Source organism: Mytilus trossulus, chromosome 8, assembly GCF_036588685.1.
Source record: "Mytilus trossulus isolate FHL-02 chromosome 8, PNRI_Mtr1.1.1.hap1, whole genome shotgun sequence".
Lineage (NCBI taxonomy): Eukaryota > Metazoa > Mollusca > Bivalvia > Mytilida > Mytilidae > Mytilus > Mytilus trossulus.
The window spans coordinates 39,200,100-39,227,257 of NC_086380.1; the positions used below are offsets into that span (position 1 = coordinate 39,200,100).

Genomic DNA, 27,158 nt, shown 5'->3' on the forward strand with positions numbered 1-27,158 from the left:
TGTGCGCGTAATGTTACGTATTATAATTGGTTGTATATCTACTCGTGCATACATGTGTAACAATATTTTCTTTTTTATATAGGTATTAAGAGCAAACAAAGGAGTGTATGTATATGTCCAATTGTTTGCCACTACATTTTTATCTGTTTTAAACACCTAAAACACTATTTTGATACAATCTCAACTTGAAACATGTTGCATTTTATACACATTGAAAAAAGTAATGACACACTTAAAAGAAAAGCAAATTTATAAAACATCCTTTATTGCTTTGTTATATTATTTATCATTATTATTATTATTTAAGGTTTATGTACTCTTCTTTAGCCATTTTTGTACGAATTTTTTTAACATCAATTGTATCAAAACTACAGATATAATGAATAATAGATACAGTCCATTTTAAACATATACTAGGGGGAAACTTGATGCAAAGCATTATTATTTACTGTTGCATTGCATTTAATAGAAAAAGAGTACTTTGTGGCAAATAAACCAAGATTTTTATAGAAAATCCACAGCCTTTAATAAAGAGATTTTTGTTATAAAATTTGAAACATAGATTACTCACTTGCTTTTCTATGATGTGCTAGTGTTTATTTTTTACAAAAAGTTCTAACCAACCTGTAAATTTCAAAATACCTCGTGCAGAGTAACTAAAGTCGAGCGCACCCTAAAATGTGTACTTGATGTGGTCCATATTTTTATTTGTTCTAACCAATAACTACATTAATAAATTTGTTTTAAGGAAATCAATGCTAGCACTGCATGCAATAATCCTATATCTATCGGTCATCAAATTGCCAAATATGATAGAACAAGGATAAAGGCTGTGGATTTTCTATAACATTTCCATATGTTTAGCATTGAAGCAACACAATGGTACATAACCCTTAAATCTCACCCGAGTTTAATAAATAAAGGTCAACTCGATAAGTTATAATTCGCACGTGCAGGTACTGTACCCGAAAACACTACAACAGGTGTTTCTATCCCCACTGATTGCGACATTTTAAATTACCAAGTTAGTAAAGTTATATGATTAAGACAATATAATGGGTCCTCCACAGCTCTCAACTGCATTAAGATAGCAGATTATTGGACTGCGAGCAGCAGGTAGAGGCGGATCCAGGGGGTGGTCACCCGATGCACCTTGAACATTTTGAAAAAAAAAATCGTCGATCAAATCAATTTGGCTACAACAACACTTATGGCAGCTATTACACATTTTAGTTTTGTTATTACTCTTATTACTGTAAAAAATCTTATGGGTTACACAGTTTGTTTAAGCAGAAAACTTCAAGGAAGAAGTCAAGACATATCTGCATATATGAGTGTCCAATCAGTATTGTCTCTTCTGGTCGAGGTTAAAGAAATGTTGATTGCAAGTTCCTTGCTCGGTATGAAGAAGCTGTCGTCATGGGAAAGAAGCATGATATCGTGACTTCTGTACCCAGAACATGCGGTAGACAACGAAACCGCTGTGATGTTCCTGGAGAAACACCTGATGTCTACTTCTGACGTGCACTCTGTATGCCGTATATTGATGAACTGATCTCTGGCATTAATGATAGATTTTCATCACTTTCTAAAACAGCTGTTATGACGCTTGATTCAATTCCGTTGCCTAGTCCATTTGGAATTTCTTAGAAAGTAGATAGGTGGTTGCATTTCTGGAAACATACCACAGATACATTGCCAAAGTCAGCTGCTGAAACCATTAAAAAATGCAACAAACTTGATTATCCCAATATATATGCAATTCTCAAAATTGTTTGCACAATGAGTGTAACAAGTTGTGAATGTGAGCGTTCGAACAGTGAGCTCGGGTCACTAAAAACATTGATCCACTGGACGTTAAGCAACCAACAACCAATGTACCCTTGATCCTAACCCTATCGAGTATGTATGGGACATTATTGGACGAAAAGAGCGCAAAAGGACACCCCCAGTTCAGACACTTGATGAATTAAACAATGCACTTAACCAGGAATGGTTACAGTTACCCCAACAACAAATTCGCCGATTGGTAGCAGGCATGAGAAGACGTTAAGAGGCAGTTATTCGTGTGAATGGTGGTTACACCAAGTACTGATTGTTTAGCATATAAAGTTCAACGTGATGTAAACTATCGTTTTAAACAATTGTTATATTCAATTACAGTAAAAGTTGTAAAATGATTTTTTTTTGTACAAAAATGACTTCATTTTGTAATCAAAATTGCTGTTATTAAAAACAAATTTCATACATTTTTTTTATTTCGTTTTAATGCCAAAGTAAACATCAACAATGTACCAATATCATTATACAAATATTATATATCATATTCTATCTGAAAAAAGAAGTTAAAAATCCAAGGTTTGAAAATTAAGGTATTGCAATACTTTTTTTCAATGTGTATTGTTTTTAAAAATTTACACCCGGTCATACAGCTCCGAATGCAGGTATTTTCAAACTTTTTTTAAACAGTTTCAGATCATATGTAATTTCTCAATACGGCGTTTGTGATTGATTGATTGCTGGTTGCGAAACGTCGCGTGGCAAATAGTTCCTGCATGTTGGTTTGTGTAAAATATGACTCAGTATTCACCGGTTGAACATCCCTGCATAGTTTCAAAAGCATTGCATGATGACTTTCCATTTACAACTCAACACTCAACGATATGCAGATATTTTGTATTTTATTGATTGCTGAAACTTTTTGTGTAAATTCGCCAGCCGTTTCATAAGGAAATGACATAAGGAAATGACAATAGGAAAATTTTCACCGATGAGTATTTCCTCTATTTAAGCTTACAATGCTTGAGGTTTCTCAAAAACTCATATGTTTTTTTTAACCCTTTTATTAAACTGCTTTCACTGTGAGAAGAGTTAAGTCACTCCTAGGTCTTGAAGGACTTTCGGCATGCCATAGTTTTTTTTTTTTTTTTTAATAAACTTGATATACAGCAGTTGATTTTCTCTAGCAAGATCAACAGTTGTGCGTTTTGCGCGTTTCCTCCATTTCTTTGGTGGTGGTGACGTTGACGATTTTTCAGTATCGTTGCTGCTCATGCCATCAGTCAAATGTTTTCTGTGGGTGTCTACCTGAGACGATGTAGGTTGTTGTTTATTTTCAGAGTTCCAGCATTTTGAGATGGAGCAACATCGGCTGTCTCCTTCACGTCAATATCTTTGTTTTCAGCTGTTGTGTTGGGGACCTTAAGTCTCAATCACAGTTCTTTAATCTTTTTAATCTCGTTCCTGACACGATATGAATTACATAATTTTTTCTTAACACACTCTTACTCACTAGGTCAAGTTTCTTTCAATAATGTATGGACATTCAAGATTTTTGAAATCCTTTATTTTAATCTAATATGGTTTGACATTGAATGAGACATATTAATAGAGATAAGTTAAAACAAAGGTCGGAATATGCAACTATTTCAAAATAAATTACTAGTTGACTATGTGGTACGGATTTAACTCATTATTGAAGGCCGTACAATGACATGAAGATGCGATGCTTACCCGATTCCCTCTCCATAGGATAAGATTTTTTTTTATAAATATACCCAATTTTGTCATCAGCATATTTTTCAACAGGTGTTTTCCCAGCTTTTTCGACAGTGCAAGTTTTTTTTAGATGATTGACAGTGTACCTTCTGTACAAATCCTGTAAGCACTCGTGTAAACCCGTCACATTGACCATCATTTCAGCAATTTTGTGTTTTTCCATGATCATGGATTGGCCTCACATGCTTTTAAAAACATAATAAACTGGCGGACAAAATAGTCTTCACCTTTAAATTGGATATATATTTTTTTATACCACCCACTCTTTTCCTTCTTCCCAAGAGCCAAATAAAAAGCGATGATTTGTTATTATTTATTACAGTAAGACTTTAGCATTTTAAGCGGCCGAACATAAGTTTCTTATTGAAAGCAAATTACCCGAGCCTTCTGTATATCAAAACTACTTTCAAATTTGTTTTCTCAAGTTTAAATAGAGAAGTGTTCGTATTTTTATCATTCTGTACATTTAAATAGTTCAGATATAAGTGCAAACAAATGAAGAAGAAAAAAGCGCGCATATTCGGGGAAAGCTCTTTTGTCTGTTGCCTCTTCCTGCTATTGGGAAAACAATGGGAAAGTTCAGAAATACACACGCTCGTTTTCTTTCACAATTCCAGAGTTGAAAAACAAAAAAATGCCTGAATTATGAATCATTCGTATTACACGAGGAACACACATTTTTCTTGAAGTAACACCTGAAACCCTTCCCCGGGATGCGGGATTTTCTCCCTGTGTTATAGATCCATGGTGGCCTTTTAGTCGGGTGTTGTTTCTTTTTCATTCTCGATGCTACTTTTTTTTTAAGACTTGAAATACATTTATTGAAAATCACCTGATTACATTTTCCTTGTATAACCCATGGAAGAATACACAAGGGGCCCTGTGTTTACAATGATCCAACGTCTAGGGATAAACGGTGGACTCTATTATAAAAAAAATCTATTTTATATTTTTTTCCATACATAAGTTATACATTCATATTAATTACACAGATTGAGTTTGCGTATAAAATGTTCACAATATTCTACAGTAAATAAAATACATCAAAAGTCCCCCAAAACACACTACAATCTACACAATAATTTACCTTTACTTATATAATTGGCATTTAATTTTTTGTACTTTTAACACCTGGATTACATTGTTATGTGTCGGTCAGTGATTTTATAGGTCACATGCTCGACCTTGTAAATGCGTGTATTGTATATTTCTATCGTTGGATGTATTATGTTCTAAAAAGGAAAAGAAAGTAAGTACAAATTATTTCGTCACTTGCTAATGTATAAGATTTATTAAAAGTTTTATTTCAGCTGCAAAATTTTCTATTTTGGATGTAAATGATTTGTCCATAGATTCAATTAAACTTCCCAGTTCCCGTTTTGCATATGCTATCAATTGATTGGAAATAAAATTTTTAGACTGATATTTGATTATATTCCTACATTTCCAAATAATCCATTTAACTGTTTTCATAATCGTAATTAGTTATGACATTGTACTTTTTGTTGTAATCGTACATTCCTAGTATGATAAGTTCTTCGCTCAATGGAATGTATACTGTGTTATTTAGTACATTATATGTTTTAAGTGCATAAAAAATGTGTTCCCAAACAACCATTATAATGTTACAGCTGTGTGAGAGTTTGGAAGGACTAATAATCAAAATGGAAGAATCTGTAAGAAAACAATTGTAATTGCTATCTTTTTATTTTCAAAATAACTTGGTATTAAAAATGTGCAAATATTTGAAATGTGAAATATTTTAGTTATTGGTTGTTTGCTTGTTAGAGAGCTTTCACATGTTTATATCTTTAGTGTTTACGATGTTGGGATGTATTGATACTCATCCACGCCTGCTATTTTTTATTATTGCCACCTGCTATGGTTTTTAATTAGATTTCTTACAACCTCTGTTTTTGCCCTGTGTGTGTTATACATGTCAGTTTTGTTATATTTAAGTCTATACGTCGGGCATTTTATTACAGTTTTTGTAAGAGTTTTTTACTGCATTCCGAATTACTCTCCTATTCCGTAACTGTGATCCTTATTCAATGTTACAACCTCCGGTTTTTTGTATTGATCCTATACCCCTATTTAATAATCATGATTTTACGGAATGGAAAAAATATTATCAACAACACAACTTCTAGGTTATCTACGTGCATAAATAAACGTATTAGTAATGCCACTACTGCCAGATTATTTAACAAAAATGCACGTGGACATCCACAAATTTTCCCGTGCAATGCCAAAAAAATGACTAACCTGTTTTAGATTAACTTCTCAAAATACTATAAGGTCAACAGTGAACGGGAGAACCTTTTCGCTCTCCTTATCCTGTGATATTACCTGAAAAACTCAAAACCTAATATATGTGGTAACTTGAACCCAACCTAAGTGTGGTATTCAATATGTGGGACAGACGGGACGAGAGTATTTCAGAAGTAATCAAGAACATCTCTACCGCTTTCGTAGACCCAAAAAATTCAGAAGTGTAGTATATCAGCATTTAGATAAGCATAATCATATTATGAAATATATAAAATTCCAACCGCTCGAAACCGTTCAAAAACAACCAGGAGAATCGCACAAGCAATTTGAAAAATCACGCGAAGTTCGCGAATTGTTTTGGATAAAAAGACTTCAAACAGCTTATCCTCTCGGTCTAAATGATAAAAATATATGGGCAGGGGAACATATCTAAAACTCATATCGATGTCATTAATATTGTTGTTTAACGACTTAGAAATAATAGGTCTCATGGTAGACGGAAGAACCGTAATCAACGTATTAAACATCGTATAAATTATACACTTGCTGATCTGTTATCTATAATAAAGAATAATGACAGACATCAAGTATTATGCAAACTGGGTCAGATACCTATAAGTAAATTATATGCTATTTTTCTGGAGTGTGATAAAATTTCGTTTTTTGCCCGTTTTATGAATACACCCGTATTATTACAGCCTTTTCTCATCACAGGCTTTTTCCTATAATTGATAAACATGAAAATCATAAACGGCATTTTCTCAAATTAAAATATATGAATAGAGGAATTGATTTTATTAATTTGTCTAACATATTCAATGACTCATCTGTCTATAGCTTAATACCTCCATATTTTTTTTTAAATAAATAGAACAACCCATTATTTCGTATTCTTATAAAAAAAACGAGCAGAAATTTGATTTTTAGAGGTTTTAGATAAAATACATGCTTTCAATGGTCCTTACAATTCTGTTGACAGTTATGATTTTTGTACTCTGTACACTACACTTCCACACAATCTTATAAAGAAAAAGTTTTTGTATTTGATAAAACGGTCTTTGGAAAAAATCTCATTGTAATTTTATTTGCTGTAACTCGCTTAAAGCCTTTTTCTGTAACGAAAATGGAAAGTATGCTAGATACACTTACTAGAAATGTGAGGATATGATTGAAGCTTTAAACTTTCTGCTAGATAACATTCATGTACGTTTCGGCAATAAAGTGTATCGTCAGGTAGTAGGTATTCCTATGGGCATCAACTGTGGCCCTTTAATAGCAGATTTCTGAAATTAATAATAAGAACCATGATATACCCATTTCTAGAATAAAAAAACAAACTCAAGGTACTTGCAGAGCGGTTTGTGTTCGTACCGGGAGACAACGCAGCAAATAATGTAGTGGTGGTGCGACACATATACTACACGAAAGTTCTTCAAAACGAAATTATCAATTCCTCTACATTCAGGTCAGTGCGCACCACAGAGAGTCAAATCGTTAACAAGCATACCACTGCCACTACCCAGCTTAAAGCATCTTCCGAACATTTGAAAGTCCCTACCATGTACTGGTTACCAAAATTACCAGAAAACCATTTAAATTCCGTTTCATCTCCGCTTCGAGTAAGTGTTCTACTACTAATCTATCAGTGCTCCTAACTACCTCCCTTACTACTATCAAATAACTGGTTATTAACTTTTCTAATAAAGCTTTTGAAAATTATGGTATTAATTATTTTTTGAGTGTTAAAAATTCATAGGTTTTAGATAAAATACATGCTTTCAATGGTCCTTACAATTCTGTTGACAGTTATGATTTTTCTATTCTGTACACTACACTGCCACACAATCTTATAAAGAAAACGTTTTTGTATTTGATAAAATGGTCTTTCGAAAAATCTAATTGTAATTTTATTTGCTGTAACTCGCTTGAAGCCTTTTTCTGTAACGAAAAAGGAAAGTATGCTAGATACACTTACTGGAAATGTGAGGATATGATTGAAGCTTTAAACTTTCTGCTAGATAACATTCATGTACGTTTCGGCGATAAAGTGTATCGTCAGGTAGTAGGTATTCCCATGGGCACCAACTGTGCCCCTTTAATAGCAGATTTATTTCTATATTGCTATGAATCTCAGTTTATGACCAAACTCAGTAAAGACCCATCATTGTTATTTGATTGATACATTCAAAAATACCTACCGTTATCTGGATGATATTTTTTCGTTGAATATCCAGAGTTCTCCAAATATACTTCAGAAATTTACCCAAAAGAACTTACTTTAACTAAATCTAATAGCATAAACAGCAGCATTTGTCCTTTTCTACATTTAGACATTTCAATTTCAAACGGGCACACTAAAATTTACGACAAAAGAGACGATTTCTCATTTCCTATTTAATTTTCCCTTTTTAGACGGCGATGTGCCTTTGGCTCCATCATGCGGTTTTATATATCGCAACTCGTTCGGTTTGCCCGTGTGTGTTCTGATGTCATAGATTTTAACGAACGTTATCAATGAATCACTGGTAAATTGTTGTGTCAGGGATTTCGATACCATAAATTACTTAAAACTTTTACTAAATTCTTTCATAGATACAAAGATTTGATTAGTGAATTTGGCTATACTTGTAGAAAGCTTATTAAAAATGGTATTTCACATCCTAAATTTTATGGTAATATTGTACTTAAATCGAGGAAATCACTATGTGATCCTTGTAAACTCATCGAACCTTTAAACAAACTTATAAGTAAGGGTTATCGTACCAATATTGTAATTAGATCTCTGAATATAGTTCACATTGGCACTAATATTGATTTTGTCATTAGCAAATTAAAACATAACTAAATTCCATTATCTTTTGAGGCGAGATTTATAGAGGAACAGGCACGTTAATTTTTATTTCTATAGAAGTCGCTCTTCACTATCCTACTACCTGTCGATACATTTATTTTTGGCATTGCACAAGTCATGTCTTCTTTGAAAATTAATGACGTTAAAATACTAAATCCCTGGGATGTGTTTTAGTTGATTTTAGTCTCTGATGCATGATTTTTTTTTATTATTAATTGGTTTTGGCTTTTAACTAGCTGTCAGTAACTGCGAGTACTCTCAAATCGTATTTTCTTGTTGATTCGGCCTGTTGATACTGTTTATAATGCTTTTTGTTATTTTTTTATTTATATGGATCTTGTTTGATTATTTGTAATATCTTCAATTTTTCACTTATTCTTACAACATTTGAATATAAACTTCAAGATTATAATTTTTTTTTTAAACCGGTTTTTTTCTAAGGTGAATATTGATCAACATATTGGAAGGGTTAAATATTTCTCAGTGGTGTCCTGCCATGACTTTGTTTGAATTTGTTCAAATGTTTTCTGAAAAGGATAATTATTTCCATTATACTGCTCGTAGCGAATATTTATCTTTATTTTCAAAATGTGCATTTGCTGCACTTTTTTTCGAAAAAAATAAATATGTTGAACGTGAATGTTTATAATTATGTGGTAAACTAAGGCCGTGTTCACACCAATCGCCGTGTAGAGTAAACGTGTTTACAATTAGTTTAGTGTAGTGTACACTGGTTTCACATTACATTTGTTCACATCTATACACCTTGTTTAGCTACCTGTACATAAGATTTGTTCCCACTTGTAAACTATGTCATTTAAATGTTCATTACGTAGAACTGAATCCAAAATTTTTGAACAATTTTTCTAGCGGTAAGGGAACAACCTTTTGTCTTCAAACGGAGGGGGGGGGGGGTGGAAATGGAAATATTCCGATCCCCAATTTGATAAAAAAAAAAATGGTCATACAGATGATAAAAAAAGGGTCATACAGATGATAAAAAAAATCTGAATCAAGAGTTTCCCCATACATTAGTAATAGTCTTAAATATTGAAAAAAAAGTATGTGATCACCAGCATCGAAAAAAAGGAATAAAAACTATTGAATTTTTTCAGGACAAATTTTGTTGACAAGTTGAATCAATTTTAGCATTATATATAGTGGCAGCTGAGGGTGAAACAAACAAACAAGTTTTCAGGGCCAAAAACTGGAAACATTTTTGGTTTCCAAAACAAAATCCGTAGCTCACCACCCCACCACCTTGACTTTATGTTTTATACTCATCTATAATAGCCCCCCCTTCCGCCCGAAAATCACTTATGGGTTCGGCAATGATGCTGCTTTGAGTCTTGATCAGGGGTTAATAAAGTACGTTAATTTTTTTTAATAAAAAAAAATCTTTAAAATTTAGACAATAATTTCTGTAAAGAACTATACTTATAATTATCAAAAATAGTTTCCTCCTTAAATATTTACACGGTAAAACTAATGTCCTAAATGCCTAGTTTTGTGTACACTTAACCTACACAAGGCCTACATTGACTATCGACTGTGTGTAGATAAAACATGATTTAAACTACATGTAAACATTGAGTTTTATCAATGGGAACGCAATTGTGTTAAGTTTACGTGTGAGTTACACTAACACAACACCGAATTTAGGTCAATGTGAACACGGCCTAAGTGTTAGTGTTTTTGTTACGCCTACGTTTCTGAGGGAAAATACCGACGTCGTAAATGTTTTTTGTAATTTGAAGACGTTGCATTTGTAGACTCAGCTTTGTGCATGCCGTCATAACATAATATTGGTGCTATAATACTATTGAGATTTTTTTTTGGATAAAAATGCTATAAATTTTGTTGTATGTTATTTTAGATAAAGGAGCACTTGACCAAAACAGAGCAAGAAAACTAGTACTCGATTACACGAAGGATTTTGGTGTAATCGATTTCTATGATTTGTGTTTGTGTAATCGATTATTTTATCAAAAGTAATTACATTACTTTTCGTTAGTCAATTACATTCTACAAAATAAAAAGAAACAAGTCTAGAAAAGTTGCAACAATATTGCTGTTCAACATATTTATAGTGGAAAAAAAATTTACATTAGCATCAATAAAAGCTTTAATGTCAGAAGTCAGAATTGCATTTAATCATGATCAGTTTGTGGCAAGTTTTATCACTCAAGCGACATCTGTCAGGACGAAATATTTTGCCAGCAATACTAAAAAGTCTTTGAACTGGTGATGAAGAGGCCAGTATTGGAAGGAATCTCTTAGCCATCGATGCTCGTATTGGGAAGTTGTGTTCATTGGATTCTCAAATCCCCAATGGGTTATTTTCAATGCATGGTTCCATCAAGTATTGATTGACTTCAAGTTTAGCTGGATCACCAGACAAATGACGAATTCTCTTTTCTTTTTTGTGTCATGAAACTTAGAATTCCAGATGCTGGTGAGTCAGTTCTAGACTTTTTTGGTGGTGGGGAGTCATCAGTGTCACATGATTCTGAATCTACATGTATTGATCAAATGCACTTTTTGGCATTGAAAAGCAATTTGTTTTCCATCTTCATTGAATCTGAGTTGTTGCACCATATTAGTTTTATGGTCGGGTCCAACATTACTGGCAATAAGAAATTGTCATCTAACATAGAACCACCACGACGTTTCTCTCAGGACAATTTCAAAGTTTGGACCATTTTGTTATTGAAGGTAACAGACAATTAATTAATCTCATGAGTTAAACCCATATATATATATAGGAACAACTAGGCTGGCAGACACAGACTTGTCTCTCTGAACCATAATTTTGGCGTCTTCAAATGGTTTCAGAATAGAACAAAGTTCCTCTAAAATGGTTTCAGAATAGAACAAAGTTCTTCTAAAAGTTTTCTCTCATAAAGAGACAACTGAACAGATGCCCCAGTTTTTGATAGTTTTTCCTCGGGTACTGCTAGAATACACCTAATCATGATTAGTTGAAAGTTTCAACGAGTTGCATTGTCAGATTGAAGTCGTTTCTCATGTTCAAGGATATCTGAGGCGTTAACAGATTTTCTTACAAATTTAACTATATTTGCAGCTTTTGAAATAACGTGTTTTTAAACTATTGCTAGTATCTTTCAGCCACATATCAAGAGTAAGGCATGAGTGTTCAATAGAGATCAATTTTATCTCTTAATTTTCCATCAACCTTTAAATAAACTGTTACCAAATGTTTTGTTGATACCTGTTTTCTAGAGGGAAGTTCATATCGAGGGATTCGAAATATTTACCAAACTCCTGAAAAATGGGTTTTCCACTAGAGAGCTGATAAGGTGCCTGCTATTACATGGACCAAGGCATTTGTCACTTCTTTTTGTTTGGGGTAATTTTGACCATATTTTGTACTTTTTTTGTTTACAAACTGAATTAAATTTTGTTGTTTATTTGATTCATCGCTGGCAGATGTATTTATAAATAGCTTATTGTGTCTTTAAATGTTTGTCCAGATAATTTTATAAGTTAATTTTTCAAGTAAAATTAAATTAATGGTTTGAATTATTTCTTTGTTTGGACAACCACCTTAATAACAGGTTATAAAACTATAAAATAGAGTAAAACATGTAACCTTGGGCAATTTAATGTAAATCTGACACGTAATCGAATAATTGAAATCAAAACAGTCTTCCCGTCACTAATTAAAATATTTCATTAATTGTTCAGTACTAGTATTAAAAAAAAAAGAATATAGTTAAATTAAACTTCTTTATTCACTCATACCACATCTTCTCGCATCTATACAGAGAATCAAATTTAATTTTTTAAATTACTAAGTTTTAAAAATTATGTAAAATACCTTAATGTGAGTTGACAAATTTGATGTTGTTTGGGCATTCCCAGATATGAGCACATGACCGTATTTGCATTTAACGTTAACAGTTCCTTCAGAAGAAAAATCTTGTGGAATTTTATAATGTTCTCTCCAAGACATGATAAACATCTACTACATGTATGTCTCCCAAAATCACTAACAAAAATACTTAACCAAAAATAATGCTCACTATTGTAAGTGAGTGAACAAATTCTAAAGTTAAGGTTCATGTGGACCCTATGGCTAAAATTGCCGTATTATCACCTCAATTTTTCTCTGAGTGCAGGTAAACCTGTGCATCTGGTAAAGTTTTAGTGTATAGCATGCCCTAGATAAATATAATTCAAATGCATTGTATGATTTAGAAAATTCATAACTTAACTGGATTTTGCCGTACACTTTTTTTCGTCTCTGCAGAAGATGATAAAATTAACAAACAGTTAAGTTTACCTTGATATGGTCCACGCAGGTACAGTTTCATTAACCAATTATTGTCAGGTATCTATTGTCCATGTCATTACGAGCCCTTTTCATTTCATCGAGAATTCACACACCAAACTTGTTCGACAACTTTATTACATTTAGATTGAAATATTATGCTTTGTATAAATTCTTATTGTTTGTATTTTCTTTTTGTTGATATAGGTAGAACAGTTGAGATGATTATATAGATAATACAATGGCGCATGATGTATGGACTTTAATATTCAATTGCACGTCATACATTGTACATCTATATAGAAATGTTACATTAAAACTGTTTGGTGTGTCTCTCCTGCCATATTGGTCTTTATTGATTCTTTTTATAGAATGAGAAATAATTAATGTTTACCTGTGGGGAAGTTCTCAAACATGTTTCCCAACTTAGTTTAATTTGACACCTTCTGGAGGAATGAAAAAAAGTGCACGGCAAAATCCTGGTAAGTTTTTATATTTCTAAAACATAAAACGTACTTAAAATTCATTTATCTAGGGGTAGCTATGCCTGAAACGTTTTACAGATACGCTGGCTGTACTCAAGTAAATTTTGAGGTGAAAATATGGCCACTTTAGCCATAGGGTCTACATGAACCTTAAATATTGCACCAGAAATGCCTTAAGTAAAGAAGTAAAACAAAGTCTGGACTAGAATGACAAATGAAAAGAACTCTAATTGATTAATTATACAATCCTTTGATTGATTAATTATACAATCCTTTGATTGATTGATTGATTGTTGGTTGCTTAACGTCCAGTGGCAAATATTTCATGCATATTCAGGACGAGAACAAGTTCACAATAAATAAAATAGGTAGGTTGATACAATAGAGAACATCTGGGATGGTGGTCGGAGAAATTTGGACTGCCACCGGAAAAGGAGGGTATATTGGATAGGGACAGAAATTTGGCCTTGCAACAGGCCACCCACGGACCCCTCAAAGAGTTGTTGCAAGGGTTCTTAACGTGCAAAGAGCGTGGCACTCTCTTTACACGAGGCATCGGATTTAACGTCCCCCTTCTGACCGGACGTGACTGCGAACTTGATACATCCCGCACAGCCAAACGGACGCCCCACTTCAGCAAGCGTTTTACTGCCGGTCTGGAGAAGACCAAGTGACCATATTTCTATTCCCCAGTCACCCTTGGGGAGCACAATCCTTTGATATATGTATTTTAAACTTAAGTTAGGTCATTTGTTTCAAAAGCTGAAAATAAGGTTAATTTGTAAGAAAATATTGTTGACATAAGGGACTTTAAGAGAATAAAAAGCAACTTTTTAGAACACTCAAGTCATACATGATATTTTATCTGTATCTGTAAAAAAGAGCATTTCCTGAAGAATGCATTCAATGCAAAATTGTATGTTTTCGAATATCATAAATATAGTTGTGAAAATAAATAATCAGTCCCTTGCTTTAATGAAAATGAAAAATCTTGCTTCATTAGTGCAGAAAATGAATAATCTGTCCTCTCAGTTTACAAAAATATATAACCGATCAAAAACAAATCCTCCAGCCCCCCCCCCCCCCCCCCCCCCCCCCAGAATATCAAATGGTCGTCCACTTACATCATATTTTTTGCTGTCATCGATTGTATTACGATTACATGTAATCGAAAAGTTGGTCGTTAAATTTTACCTGTTCAAATCTATAATCAATATGTTGATACCGTTAAGTCCAATTTGTCAACTTCAGCGTCGAGAATAGTCCCTTTTGTAGCATGGCTAATAGCTGTTTTATTAGAAGTACTGACCATCAGCTGTTTTATTAGAAGTACTGACCATCAGCTGTTTTATTAGAAGTACTGAGCATCAGCTGTTTTATTAGAAGTACTGAGCATCAGCTGTTTTATTAGAAGTACTGAGCATCAGCTGTTTTATTAGAAGTACTGAGCATCAGCTGTTTAATTAGATGTACTGAGCATCTGCAAAATAACCAACCAAAGTCAGTTATTATTATTAGCATTATTTGCACGTGATACATATTTGTATTTTTAAGTTGCGACCGTTAATCCGTTGCATTTTACTTCAAATGACTTTACTTTTAGAATAAAATTAGTATTAGGCAATTCAATTGTTAAAAAATCTGTATATGAGAATTTCCATTAAAATCTTTCCACACATGAAAAAGAGTTAAAAAAACTATGATGGAATTTCTAAATGGCAAGATCAAAATCTCAAACATGTCAAAAAATTAATGGAAATGAAATGTCATATACCTGACTTGGTATAGGCAAGCTCTTACATAGAATTGGTGGATAAAACCTACTTTTATAGCTAGATAAACCTAGCATGCACTTAAATGACAGGAATGATATGGAATAAAGTCCTTAATATTGACAGCGATGTGTGAAAAAAACCAAACCGATGTACTAGGTAAACACGACATAAATAGGAGTTCAACATTCATCATTGTGTTATAGACTTAATCGCTACAAAAACAAGCGAATATGCTTACAATGATAAACAAAAGGGCATATTAACAAAGCACATTAGCACACACGACAGAAAAAAATAGCCGTAGCGTATCAACGCAATCACGAAATGCAAAAGTACCGAGCCACGTCAAATGTAACAAGGTGCAAACTGTGATATTTAAACTGTACATGATTAATCCCATATATTTATCTTTATACTTTAAAAGCCGACAGAAACCTCTTTAAAAAGAGTGTTTCAAAGATGGTTGACAAGTTCCAATCCACAGACACCACCTTACAGGACATTGCCTTCTTCTACCCTATGATGAAATGCAAGATATCATCTGACGTTTTTTTCCTATAGATTATAAATAAATTAATATTATCCCCGATTGTAATCTGCATACACATGAATCTACTTCAGGTTTACTTTAGATGACATAATAAATCAAATCTAATGGTTATTTTCCTAATTTAAAGGCGATATTTAAATAACTAAGAAGTACGCATCATAAACATTATTAATTATGACATGTTTGAGAGGAGAACTAGCTTTTAGATAAGTCATTCGATTGAATTGAAATAATATAACTATTTTTCTAATGTCAGTTTCAAATCTGGCCAAGAGGTTTCCACAGGCCAAAGAAGATGAGAATGTAACAGAACTCTTCGGTGAGTTCTCAAAATACCAGCTGTCTAATTCTCCTTATAAACTACCAAGCTTTGACCAGAAAACGCCATTCTGGTGAGCAGTGGCAGATAAAAATAACATTTGTACTGACAAAAAACGTTATAATTTTCTTTCAAAGCATTCGACGCATAAATTTTTGAAAGTTCTGCTGACATCGTTGTTACATGTATGTGTCGTCTTTAACTTGCAAGTGGACAAAATAAATAAATAAGAAAGAAAATTACAAACGTAAAATGAAGAAAAGGCATCACTGTTAACACATTTAAAAGATGCCACATGAACTTAAAACAGACAGAACACAATTGGTATCTGATAATATTTGGAAAATTCCAAACACATACTAATTCTATGTTTTATTCAATAATATAAATCCTGTACAATTAGAAAAAAACTATGTGTAAATTTATGAAATAAAGGTAACAGTAATATACCGCTGTTCAAAACTCATAAATCCATGGACAAAAAACCGAAATCGGGGTAACAAACTAAAACCGAGGGAAACGCATTAAATATAAGAGGAGAACAACGACACAACACTGAAATGTAACACACACAGAAACGGACCAAGCATCAGACAACATTCCACGAGAATAACAAACATAACATCAAAACCAAATACATGAATTTGGGATAGACAAGTACCGTGACACGTCTTATCGCAATATGAAAATATGTCCTCCTATTTAAACTTTGTAACTTACATGTAGTATTTCACACGTGCATGTATTTATTCTATTTGAGTATATGTACCATTTTCTGTAACTAAGTATTTTGTTTATGAGAACAAAAGATGCATTCATTCATTCTTAGTTATTCTTTTCCTGAACTTTATCCAGACGAGTATTAAAATATTATAAGTGGAGCGGCGATCATCGAATGTTGACAACACGCTAAATGGAACTTCAAATAAAACAAAATGAGAATGGAAACGGCGAATGTGTCAGAGAGAGAACAACTCGAACAAAGGGCAGAAAACAACCCAAGATCAGCAATGTGAAACAATAGTTGTCATAAATATTAAATGTTGAGAGATTGCCATATATCACGACCTAACTGATGATAATCAACTGTCAGCGAAGACACCATTGCTGTTTCAACATGTTTAATAGACTCTTACCTTTTCTAAACACTCGTCAGGATTTGTGAACTAATTTTGTTAAAAGAGTTACTCTTGAACTTCATACTTTATTAGGGTAGTTTAAGTTAGTGCTTTATTTAAAGCAGAGAGCATATGGACATCGTGGGAAAATACAATTTCCGTTTTTCACCTTGCATTTCGTGCACGTGCCACGTGTTATTGTAAAGGTACGACTTTGAAGCCTTTGTATAATGTTTTAAATTTACTAATGAAAGACCATTAGTATTAAGCAATAGATTTCTTTAAATGTCTGCATTTTATGACAATTTCAATGCCGGACTTTTGTCCCACATGAATCTACGCTGTTCTGGTTTCTTGTTATTAGTCCATAAAAATCAACTACTGCGAGTGTAGATTGTTTGTTTGTTTTGTTTAAAATGTCTGAAGCTTTATAGTATGACGTATTATTGATAAGTCGTGCTTGTTAAATTTTGAAAGTGACAATCGTGGATGGTGTGTTTGGTTTTCAGGTGTGTTTGATCTGTTTCATATTCAAATAAAAAATCTTATTATGTATATCCTTTTACTTTATTTCGTGAAAACGACCTCCGCTCTGAAGTCGGAGTTATCTGCAATTTTGTTCTTGCTGAAATTTAAAGAATGGAAATGAAATTAAAAAAAAGTATGCTACACTAATGCTGCATTGAGATAACATAATGTATGCAACTACTACAATGTAATGATATATCTTTAACTGATTTAATCATATTCAGTTATTAAAGGTCCCGTTTAACAAGCTACACAAGTAAACAGCATGTGAAATCATTAGCACGACCGAGATGGACGCACGTAAAATGAAGCCAAATGTGTCCAATTTTTGCTGGTTTAAACATGTTAATGTAATTTTGACCTGCCCTCTTAATTCATTAATTACAGTGTAAATAATTCAAGAAAATTTCTCAACAAAATTGAAAACATTACATGCCATGCTAGAATTGTAGCAAATCAAAATGCGTCCAAGCTGATACAAATTGAATATACATAATAAAATATAAAAAAAATAGTAAATAAAGCAGAATTTGCTCAATAAGTAACGCAGTTTATTATGCAGCAAGTTTCACCAAATGATTGGCTTAAAGACCAATTTACGTAAAGGTATTTAATAAACAAAGGCATTATTCCTGACAAAAGCATACTTGTGGTTTGTTCAATATTTATAATATTTCAGTCTTTCGTACCAAATAACATTATAAAAAGCGACTGTAATTACTCTAAATTATAGGTTTAACTCCAATAGTATTGCGTAGATAGCATGGTGTTCTTTACAAAATAAGTACATGGTAAATCGGACATTTATTTGTGTGCGTCTTTTCTTTTTTTTTCTTTCTATTTCCCGTAAAGCCGTAATTAACATGAAGGTATTAATATGAATTACTGAATAATTTCCAATATCATGTGCTGTTTCAGCAGGAAATTACCCCCGTTAGGGCATGTTTTAAAAGCCATTAAATAAATGATTATAATTACAAAACACGTAGTATAGATCAATAAATAAACTAGGTGTATATAATTAGGTATTTAACAAGCGAATTTCAATATAAAAAAGATGATGTGGTATGATTGCCAATGAGACAACTATCCACAAAAGACAAAAATGACACAGACATTATTTATAATAGGTGACCGTACGGCCTTCAACAATGAGCAAAGCCCACACTGAATCAAGTTGGTTTGATATCAAACAATAAACATTCATTTTTATTCAACATTCAATAAGCAGAAGAAATATTTAAGCCTTTCTGCAGACCTGAGTTGTTGTCTTGTGATGTTGCATCCTATTCCTTCAACCACAACAGGTAGATAATAACACATTAAATATAATTTCTTTTGTTTCATTTCTTTGTCCCTTATTTATTGTCTCGGCCGTTGGGGTCACGGCTTAGTACTTATAGCTAATTATCTGTAATCTAATAAGTTTCAAAATTTCAAAACACTTTAAAATCCTTAAGCTAGTCAAAGCTTACTTAGGGCGGTTGGTCCCATATCAAAATAACAAATGTTATATTCAGAATTTGCTATATCATCTAAAGAAATTCGAATTATAGATATAACTTATTGGAGGAGCGATGTTTGACCCGTCTCCATCTTGCTTTCGTCTGTGTTCTTCCTAAAGGCAGTGTCTGCGCGTACCCACATGCAGGTCCGAATAGTCAAATTACAATTCAAAGGCTATGTGTACCAACATTCGGGTTTTTTTTAAAAAGGCATATGATCGGTATTGTGAAACGTGAAATGTAAACGGAAATTGTCGCCAATATGTGGATTTCGCGTAGAAAGAGTAAAGAGTATGAAAAAGGATATTTTCAAATTGTATCTATTTATTAATAATACATAATAAGCATTGCAAATTAAATGCATACTGGCGGGAAATGAAACTGTGCAGTCCCTTGAGAAAGAAAAACATGATAAAAATTAATACTATTATAAAATGTAAATGCAAATTTAAAGATTTCAATTTTACTGAATTTTATATTCAGAACGGTTCAAAATAGGAAAACAAGAAGTATTTGCTAAGTAAATATATTGTTTGGTTGTTCAGTTATATGTCTACATTGAAAACTGTTCAACAATTTACAATTTTACAGTTCAATAGATTATTAAAAATCTGTTTATATCATACTACTTATTTAAAAATGTGTAGTTCTGATATGTTAGGGAACTTTATAAGAAATATAATTGTCTATAGTAGGTACTGAAAAGTATTTCCTGTCAAACTACAACTTTAAAATAAAACTTAGCAATCGCCAAATCAGTTTAACAACTTTGACCTCATGGTCTTCATATCCAATTAAAGTTATTATGTTCTCTCCCTTTTTCAATATTTTAAATTGCTCACAGTTCTCTTGTAAAGGTTGACCTTGATGCTATGTTCTTCTGCAGGGTTATCGAATGGTACAGTAATTTCGTCTGTGACAGGAACCTGATCCTACAAGTATACAAGTTAGTTTCTGTGTGTGTTACATTTTAATTTTGTGTCGTCATTCTCTTATATTTAATGCGCTTCCCTTGGTTTTGGTTTGTGAGCCGGATTTGGTTTTTTACCTTCGATATTTTTTTGGTAGGGGTGTGCCATTTTTGCCTAAAAAAACTGAAATTCAGTACCTATAGTTATATAAATATTTACGAAAGAATGACCTATACTTATATACAATATTTAAAATATGACCCATGCTTACATAAGCACTAACTCATGATCACTCATAATTCATAAATATACCAGTTTTGAAGTTTAAGTTTTTATATGAATTGATTTGATTTAATATAATTGACCATTAATAATGTAAGATTCTCAATAGCATATTTACATGATATGTAGATCATACCCCAGATCAATATACAGTTATCAAAGGTAAATGCATTTTAATGTCATAAAAAGGAGGGTCATTTTTATATAAAATCTCGCAAAATTATGACCAATTATATATTTTTGGCACATCCCCGTATACCCAATAATAGGAATATTTTAATGTAACTATCGATTACATTCATTGCTAGTGGAATCATTCGAATGTAATACGTTTTTTTTTCTTAAGTTAGTCCTCTGCGTTTTTTAACCTTAAACAAGTCGTGATTAGTGCAGATAATCTGATAGTTTCAGCATTCAAAAGTTGTGTACCATTATCTTCTACATTGTAGATGTAGTGATTCTTGATCATTAAGTTATGTTCCGTTTCGTTTCTAATATCCCGTTCTGTTGTTAACTCACACACAAACAAAGAGATTATGTAAACTCGCTGCGAGGAAGTTATATTATAAAATTAAAACTTAAAAAAACCTGATTTTTATGAATATTATTAACTAATGTTTTAACTTCATCATCAGTATACAATCTTCTCCTTGGTTCAGCCTGGTCGTTTATGTATGTACTGATCCTGTTCTTGTGTGCTATCAGTTCCTTGTCATATGTCATTTTTAATCTGTCAACTGCAGATCTTACAGCATCTGTTGACATGGTTAGTCATAGGTGATTAAGTCTAAGAAATGCCTATACTCATAAAAAAGAGTAAACATTATTTAAACATATTTGCATTTTATCATTTGTAATGGATTAGCCTAGAATGCCTGTGACAATAAGATTACAATCAAAAAGTAAATGTTTAATAAAAGTTTACCTACTTCAAAATCAACCTAAAATAATGTGCTCCTCATTGCCATTTATACCACATCTTCTTATTTTAATTTATTCTATGTTTTATATTGAAAAAAGATATGATATTATTATTTTCTATTAGATGTAAGAAATAAATTTCATAGAAATGAGTTTGACAAGTTATAACATTGGTTAATCTGCACTGATTCAATATATGTCTGTGTGTCATAATAAAATTATATATATAACATACCTCTCTTGCGGTTCCAGACAATCAAAACTGAACACTAGTTATTTCTTGCAGAAATTTCATCGTGGTTGGTTTTTAGGCAAATACTGTTTGCCCAATAACACATTCAAGGTTGAGCATCAGTGAAATGTGCCTTCCCCCTTTTTCCTTGTTAGATCCTCTTGTTTGGCTATTGTTGATGATGAAGATGAATAGGGTAGTGGGCACAGTAGCTTGGTTTCCTCTATAACCTTATCCAATGAAAGCTGCATGATTGAGTCTATGCCTTCTTTTGATGTTTATCTCCATACAGATTTAGAACTTGGCCTTACAAGAGTAGAAACTTCTTGTCGGACTATGGTCTTCACTTGTCAGTAGCCGCTGTTGATGTTCTTAACAGGAGGCTAAAAAGTCTGCTGTTCATACTACTCACCAGGTAAGAAGAAGCAAGTTTCTTGCTGCTTTTTAATGTCAGAAAGTAAAAAAAATATGTTTCAACTTATCTGATGAACTACTAGTCCTACTTGAATGCGATCTCACATACTCAAGAAAACATTATATCTACAAGTTATAATACCGAGTGAAAAGGGTTTCTTAACTGAGTTGTTCTTTGCTTAATCCAGTTAACAACTTATAAATTTGATATGACAGGACATTGTAGAAAGGTTTTCAATTGATTTTGGGTTCGTTTAAGACAGCTTGCACTGTATTATGTGCATACATTTTGTAATATTGTCATATCCAAAACAAAAACCTAAATATACTGAGTTGGTGCAACGTAACGTTTGGTCTTGGGTAAAGATTTTTATTATTGGCTATCATACTATAGCTATTTTTATCATGTGTATCTGCTTTTCAAAGATAAGTGACATATATATAGTGATTATAGTTTCTGTTGTCTTTGGTTGTGTGTATCGTCAACATCCAGGTCTCCAAATATTTGTATCTCTATTCCCAACATTTCAATGTGTTTCCTATTAAATAAATTTAAAAATACCCTCAAATGACATACCTTTTTCTACTTTTCTGTGTTTGAAGTTATCTTCCTGGGTGAAAATCATTTTCTTTAGAGTGTGAAATTTGACTCTTGGAACTAGTTGTTTCAGTGGGTGACGAAAGAAATTCAATTTTGTGGCCCAGATAAGTCCCTGAGGTTTTTAATCTTAATTCATTGAGAGATTCTACTTTCTTTTTTTGTTGCTCTTGTGTTTTGACAATAGCTGGGCACAGTCCAAACACACCAGCATATTTTCAGCAAATTTTTTCTGGTGTACTGCCAAAACAAGTGAGCACTTCACGCACAATTACATTGTTTCTACTCACCTTTGAGTCAATAGATACACGGTTTTATCTTTTCCATTTAACAGAATAGTTGAAGGTATTATTACAAAGGTAGCATTTGTCTGACATTACTATTTCTTTCGTTATTATACAAGATTAAAGTTTGCCGTGAATGACGTACATTTCAGAGTTACGATTGTTTACATCTACCATTTTAAGATTGTGAAATAATTTTAGCGAGAAGATCCGAGTAACCGGAAATCAGCGATGGTTGGACGAGAAATTTTTAAGATGTCTAACTTGTCAATATTGAAAGTAGAAAGTATTGAATGTGGAAGAAAGTAGATTATCCGGACTCAGAAAGGTCTTTGACCGTAGTAATTCACACGAAAATGTAGAAAAAACGTTTATCTATTAGTGTATTCATGTGCGGATGTCTGAAAAGTACAGAAAAAGCGACAATATGAGCGCAAACAAATTATGCGCGATCTTCTGTTTGAAATGGGCACTGCTTTCAATCTCTATATTGCACAAAAAAAAATAAAAAATAGCAAAATCAATAAAAAGCAAATGTAAATTAGGAAATATATGCATTATAGGGACAGAAGAGTTCGTTCTAATCTAGTTCCACACATGCAAACAAAATAATCTAGGCCGATGTAGCATTTCAAAGTATTTTACACCAACATGCCTTCGCCGAATTCATGATTCACGTGCACAAATGATACGATTATTGTTTTTTTATTTCTACCCTTTGAGGACAATTTTCTCCGTTTGTATGTTATTTCTGAATGACCAAAACGCTTAGCTACTGTGTGTTTGTTCTATAGCATGAAAATAATAAAAGAGGAATGTGCAATAATCATAAATTAGTGTAAGGGATGGACGCAGATATACACGGACCTACCTTACACTAATTTATGATTATTGCACATTCCTCTTTTATTATTTTCATGCTATAGAACAAACACGGTCCGTGTATATCTGCGTCCATTCGTTTTTCGTTTTGAAATATCAAAAACAAATAACAAAAAACGAAAGTGTTTTCATTTTTCGTTTTTTAATTCTTAAAAACCAAAATGATAAACAAAGGTGTTTTCCTTTTTCGTTCTTGATTTCACAAAACGAAAAACGAAAGTATTTTCATTTTTGATTTCTCAAAAACTAAAATAGGAAAATGAAAGTGTTTTTATTTTTCGTTTTTGATTTGACAAAAAACGAAAGTGTATTCAATTTATCTTTCCCGCTGTTTATATGTCATTCAAAAAATGACAATGTTGTCATTTGTCATTAATTTAAAGGTTCATCAGAGATAAAATTATAACAATGTTGTCGAATTTTGTTACATACTTACCCCCCTTTTCCGGTTGCAGTCCAAAGTTCTCCGACCATCATCCCAGATGGCCTCTATTGTATCAACCTACCTATTGTATTTATTGTGAACTTGTTCTCGTCCTGAATATGCATGAAATATTTGGCACTGGACGTTAAGCAACCAACAATCAATCAATCAGTTACATACTTATCGAAATCAAAAAGGGTGAACATAAATCGTTTTATTTTGTGTTCAAAGGTTTTTGAAAGAGTCTTTGCAAAGAGTTGCTTAATATTGCTGTGTGCATTATTTCAACACATTAATGCGGCAAAAGTGTGCAAACCTAACAAGTGTTTGAAACATTTTCAATACTTATTAAAAGTACATAAAATGACAGTATGCACTAAAGAATATAATATAGACTCATTACAGATACTTGTATATTAATGCAAATTTCCAGATATGAAAATGGATATCCTGGTCTGGTAAGAGCTAAACAAAATGAATATTATGAAACGATCCAAGAAAAAAACGTGTTAAAAAAATTACGCGCAATAAAGACGAAAGTAAAATAGATATTCGTAGATGACAATGAATATAAATCCGCACATATATTTCTGCCTGACCCCTCCCCCCCCCCCCCCCCCCCCCCCATCCTTTTTAATGTAAAAAAAGTCTCCCTTTACTGTTGAGTTAGACCCTTTAAATGAAATAAAAACAGGGCAAATTGGTCTAACTATCATGGTCAATTGTCCTTTGACATATATGTTAGCAATACTTAACGTCGTATTGTATTGTAAAATCAGATATATTTCCAATTTTAAATCTACAATAAATCGCAATAAAACATTTTATGAAACAAGAAGTAATTGTAACAGGATGCTGTTACGAAGTCTCCCAAACAAAGCTCCCATGACTCGCCATTCAAATGGTCCCATGTTCATTTGATTTGATTTTTTGTCCTATACAAAAATATATATGGCTTACGAGTAGGGATCTCCGCCATTTACAAGGGGTGGTGTTGACCCCCCAAGGACTTTACTTACATTTCATTTGATTTGTTTTATTGTCCCCTACAAGAAAATGTATGGTTTAGGGGTGGGGATGTTGATCGTTTACAAGTTTTCAAACACGAGGGGGGTGGGGTGACCCCCTAGGGACTTCCCTTTTATTTCATTTCATTTGCTTTATTGTCCCCATCAATAATATTTTTGGTTTAGGGTGGGGATCTTGACCGTTTACAAGATAATAGTATATTCTCAAATTGAACGGGGTGGGGGTGAACCCAAGGAACTTCTATTTAATTTCATGCGATTTGTTTTATTGTCCCATACAAGAATATATATGGTTTAGGGGTTGGGATGTTGAACGTTTACAAGTTTTTAAACAAGAGGGGGTGGGGTGACCCCCTAGGGACTTCCCTTTTATTTCATTTCATTTGTTTTATTGTCCCCTACAAGAATATATATGGTTTAGGGGTGGGGATCTGGACCGTTTACAAGATAATAGCACATTCTCATATTGAACCGGGTGGGGATGAACCCCAGGGACCTCCCTTTAATTTCATTTGATTTGTTTTATTGTCCCATTTAAGAATATATATGGTTTAGAGGTGGGAATGTTGACCGTTTACAAGTTTTTTAACAAGAGGGGTAGGGGTGACCCCCGAGGAGCTTCCGCTTTATTTCATTTCATTTTATATATTGTCCCCTACAAGAATATATATGGTTTAGGGGTGGGGATCTGGACTGTTTTCAAGAAAGTACCGCATTCTCATATTGAACGGGTTAGGGATGACCCCTGGGGACCTCCCTTTAATTTCATTTGATTCGTTTTATCGTCCCATTTAAGAATATATATCGTTTATTGGTAGGGGATCTGGACCGTTCACAAGATAAAAGCATATTCTCAAATTGAAGGGGGTGGGGATGACCCCCCAGGAACTCCACTTATAATTCATGTGATTTGTTTTATTGTCCTATTATCATTTCTGAAGACTGCATGTATCTATCACTTACAGTTTTCAAGTTATATTCATTTGAAAATTTTAGAAAATAAAATCCCATAGGTTTCTCTAGTTAACCCCTCCCTCCTTTCTACCCCCCAAAATACCCCTTAATAGACCCCAATGCACAAACGACATATTACTCTACCAATTCATAAAATCCTAAGTCAATCTGACGAGCGGTTTTGTAGAAACGCTGCGGACAAGTTCATTTTTTATAGTGGCGGAAGAGGAAGAAGAAGAAGAAGACCAAAATGAAAGAAAGTAACAACTATAGTCCCCCGTATGGCCTTCCGCTTTTTAGCTCGTTAAAAAAAATCAACTAGAAACTCATTAATTAAATTAAAATTAATAATTACACAACAAGAATTGCGTGTTTGTATGAAATATACAGAAAGTATTTATAAACGTTACTACATGTTCATGTTTTGGTAAAAAATTACCTGCTCAATTGCAGAAGAGACTTTAAACTGAAGCTCTGCGTCACAAATAATGTATCTTTTAATGTTATGGTCAGAACAGAGTCTTCTGACGCTCCTCTCGGAACACCCTCTTTCAATTTGATATCGTCTGCCTAAAGAAATAGCAATGTCTTTGTGTGACATCCCTTGCATAACCATTTCTTGAACCTCAGTAACGTATGTTTCTATAAATACCGCCATTTTTTCTTCCTCGTTAAATTTACGCGCCAGTTGTTTTGTCAAAAAACTAAAAAGAATAAAAAAAAGTCGACAACATTGTTATAAGTTTATCTCTGATGAACCTTTAAACGAATGACAAATGACAACATTGTCATTTTTTGAATGACATATACACAGTGTGGGAAAGAAAAATTGAATACACTTTCGTTTTTTGAGTTTGTGAAATCAAAAATGAAAACACTTTCATTTTTCAAATTTAGTTTTTGAGAAATAAAAATAAAGAACACTTTCGTTTTTTGTTTTGTGAAATCAAAAACGAAAACACTTATGTTTTTTA

At 32.8% G+C, this 27,158-nt stretch overlaps 1 protein-coding gene across 1 annotated transcript in view; it reads left to right on the top strand.

The window, feature by feature from the left end:
• The window catches only part of LOC134727650 (putative DMBT1-like protein), a 112,585-nt gene extending 96,405 nt beyond the window's left edge, over window positions 1-16,180 (top strand). The window contains exon 5 of the mRNA XM_063592032.1: window positions 16,041-16,180. Coding sequence (XP_063448102.1) covers window positions 16,041-16,180 — 140 coding nt within the window. The remainder of the gene's footprint in view (window positions 1-16,040) is intronic.
• Window positions 16,181-27,158: the final 10,978 nt, after the last annotated feature.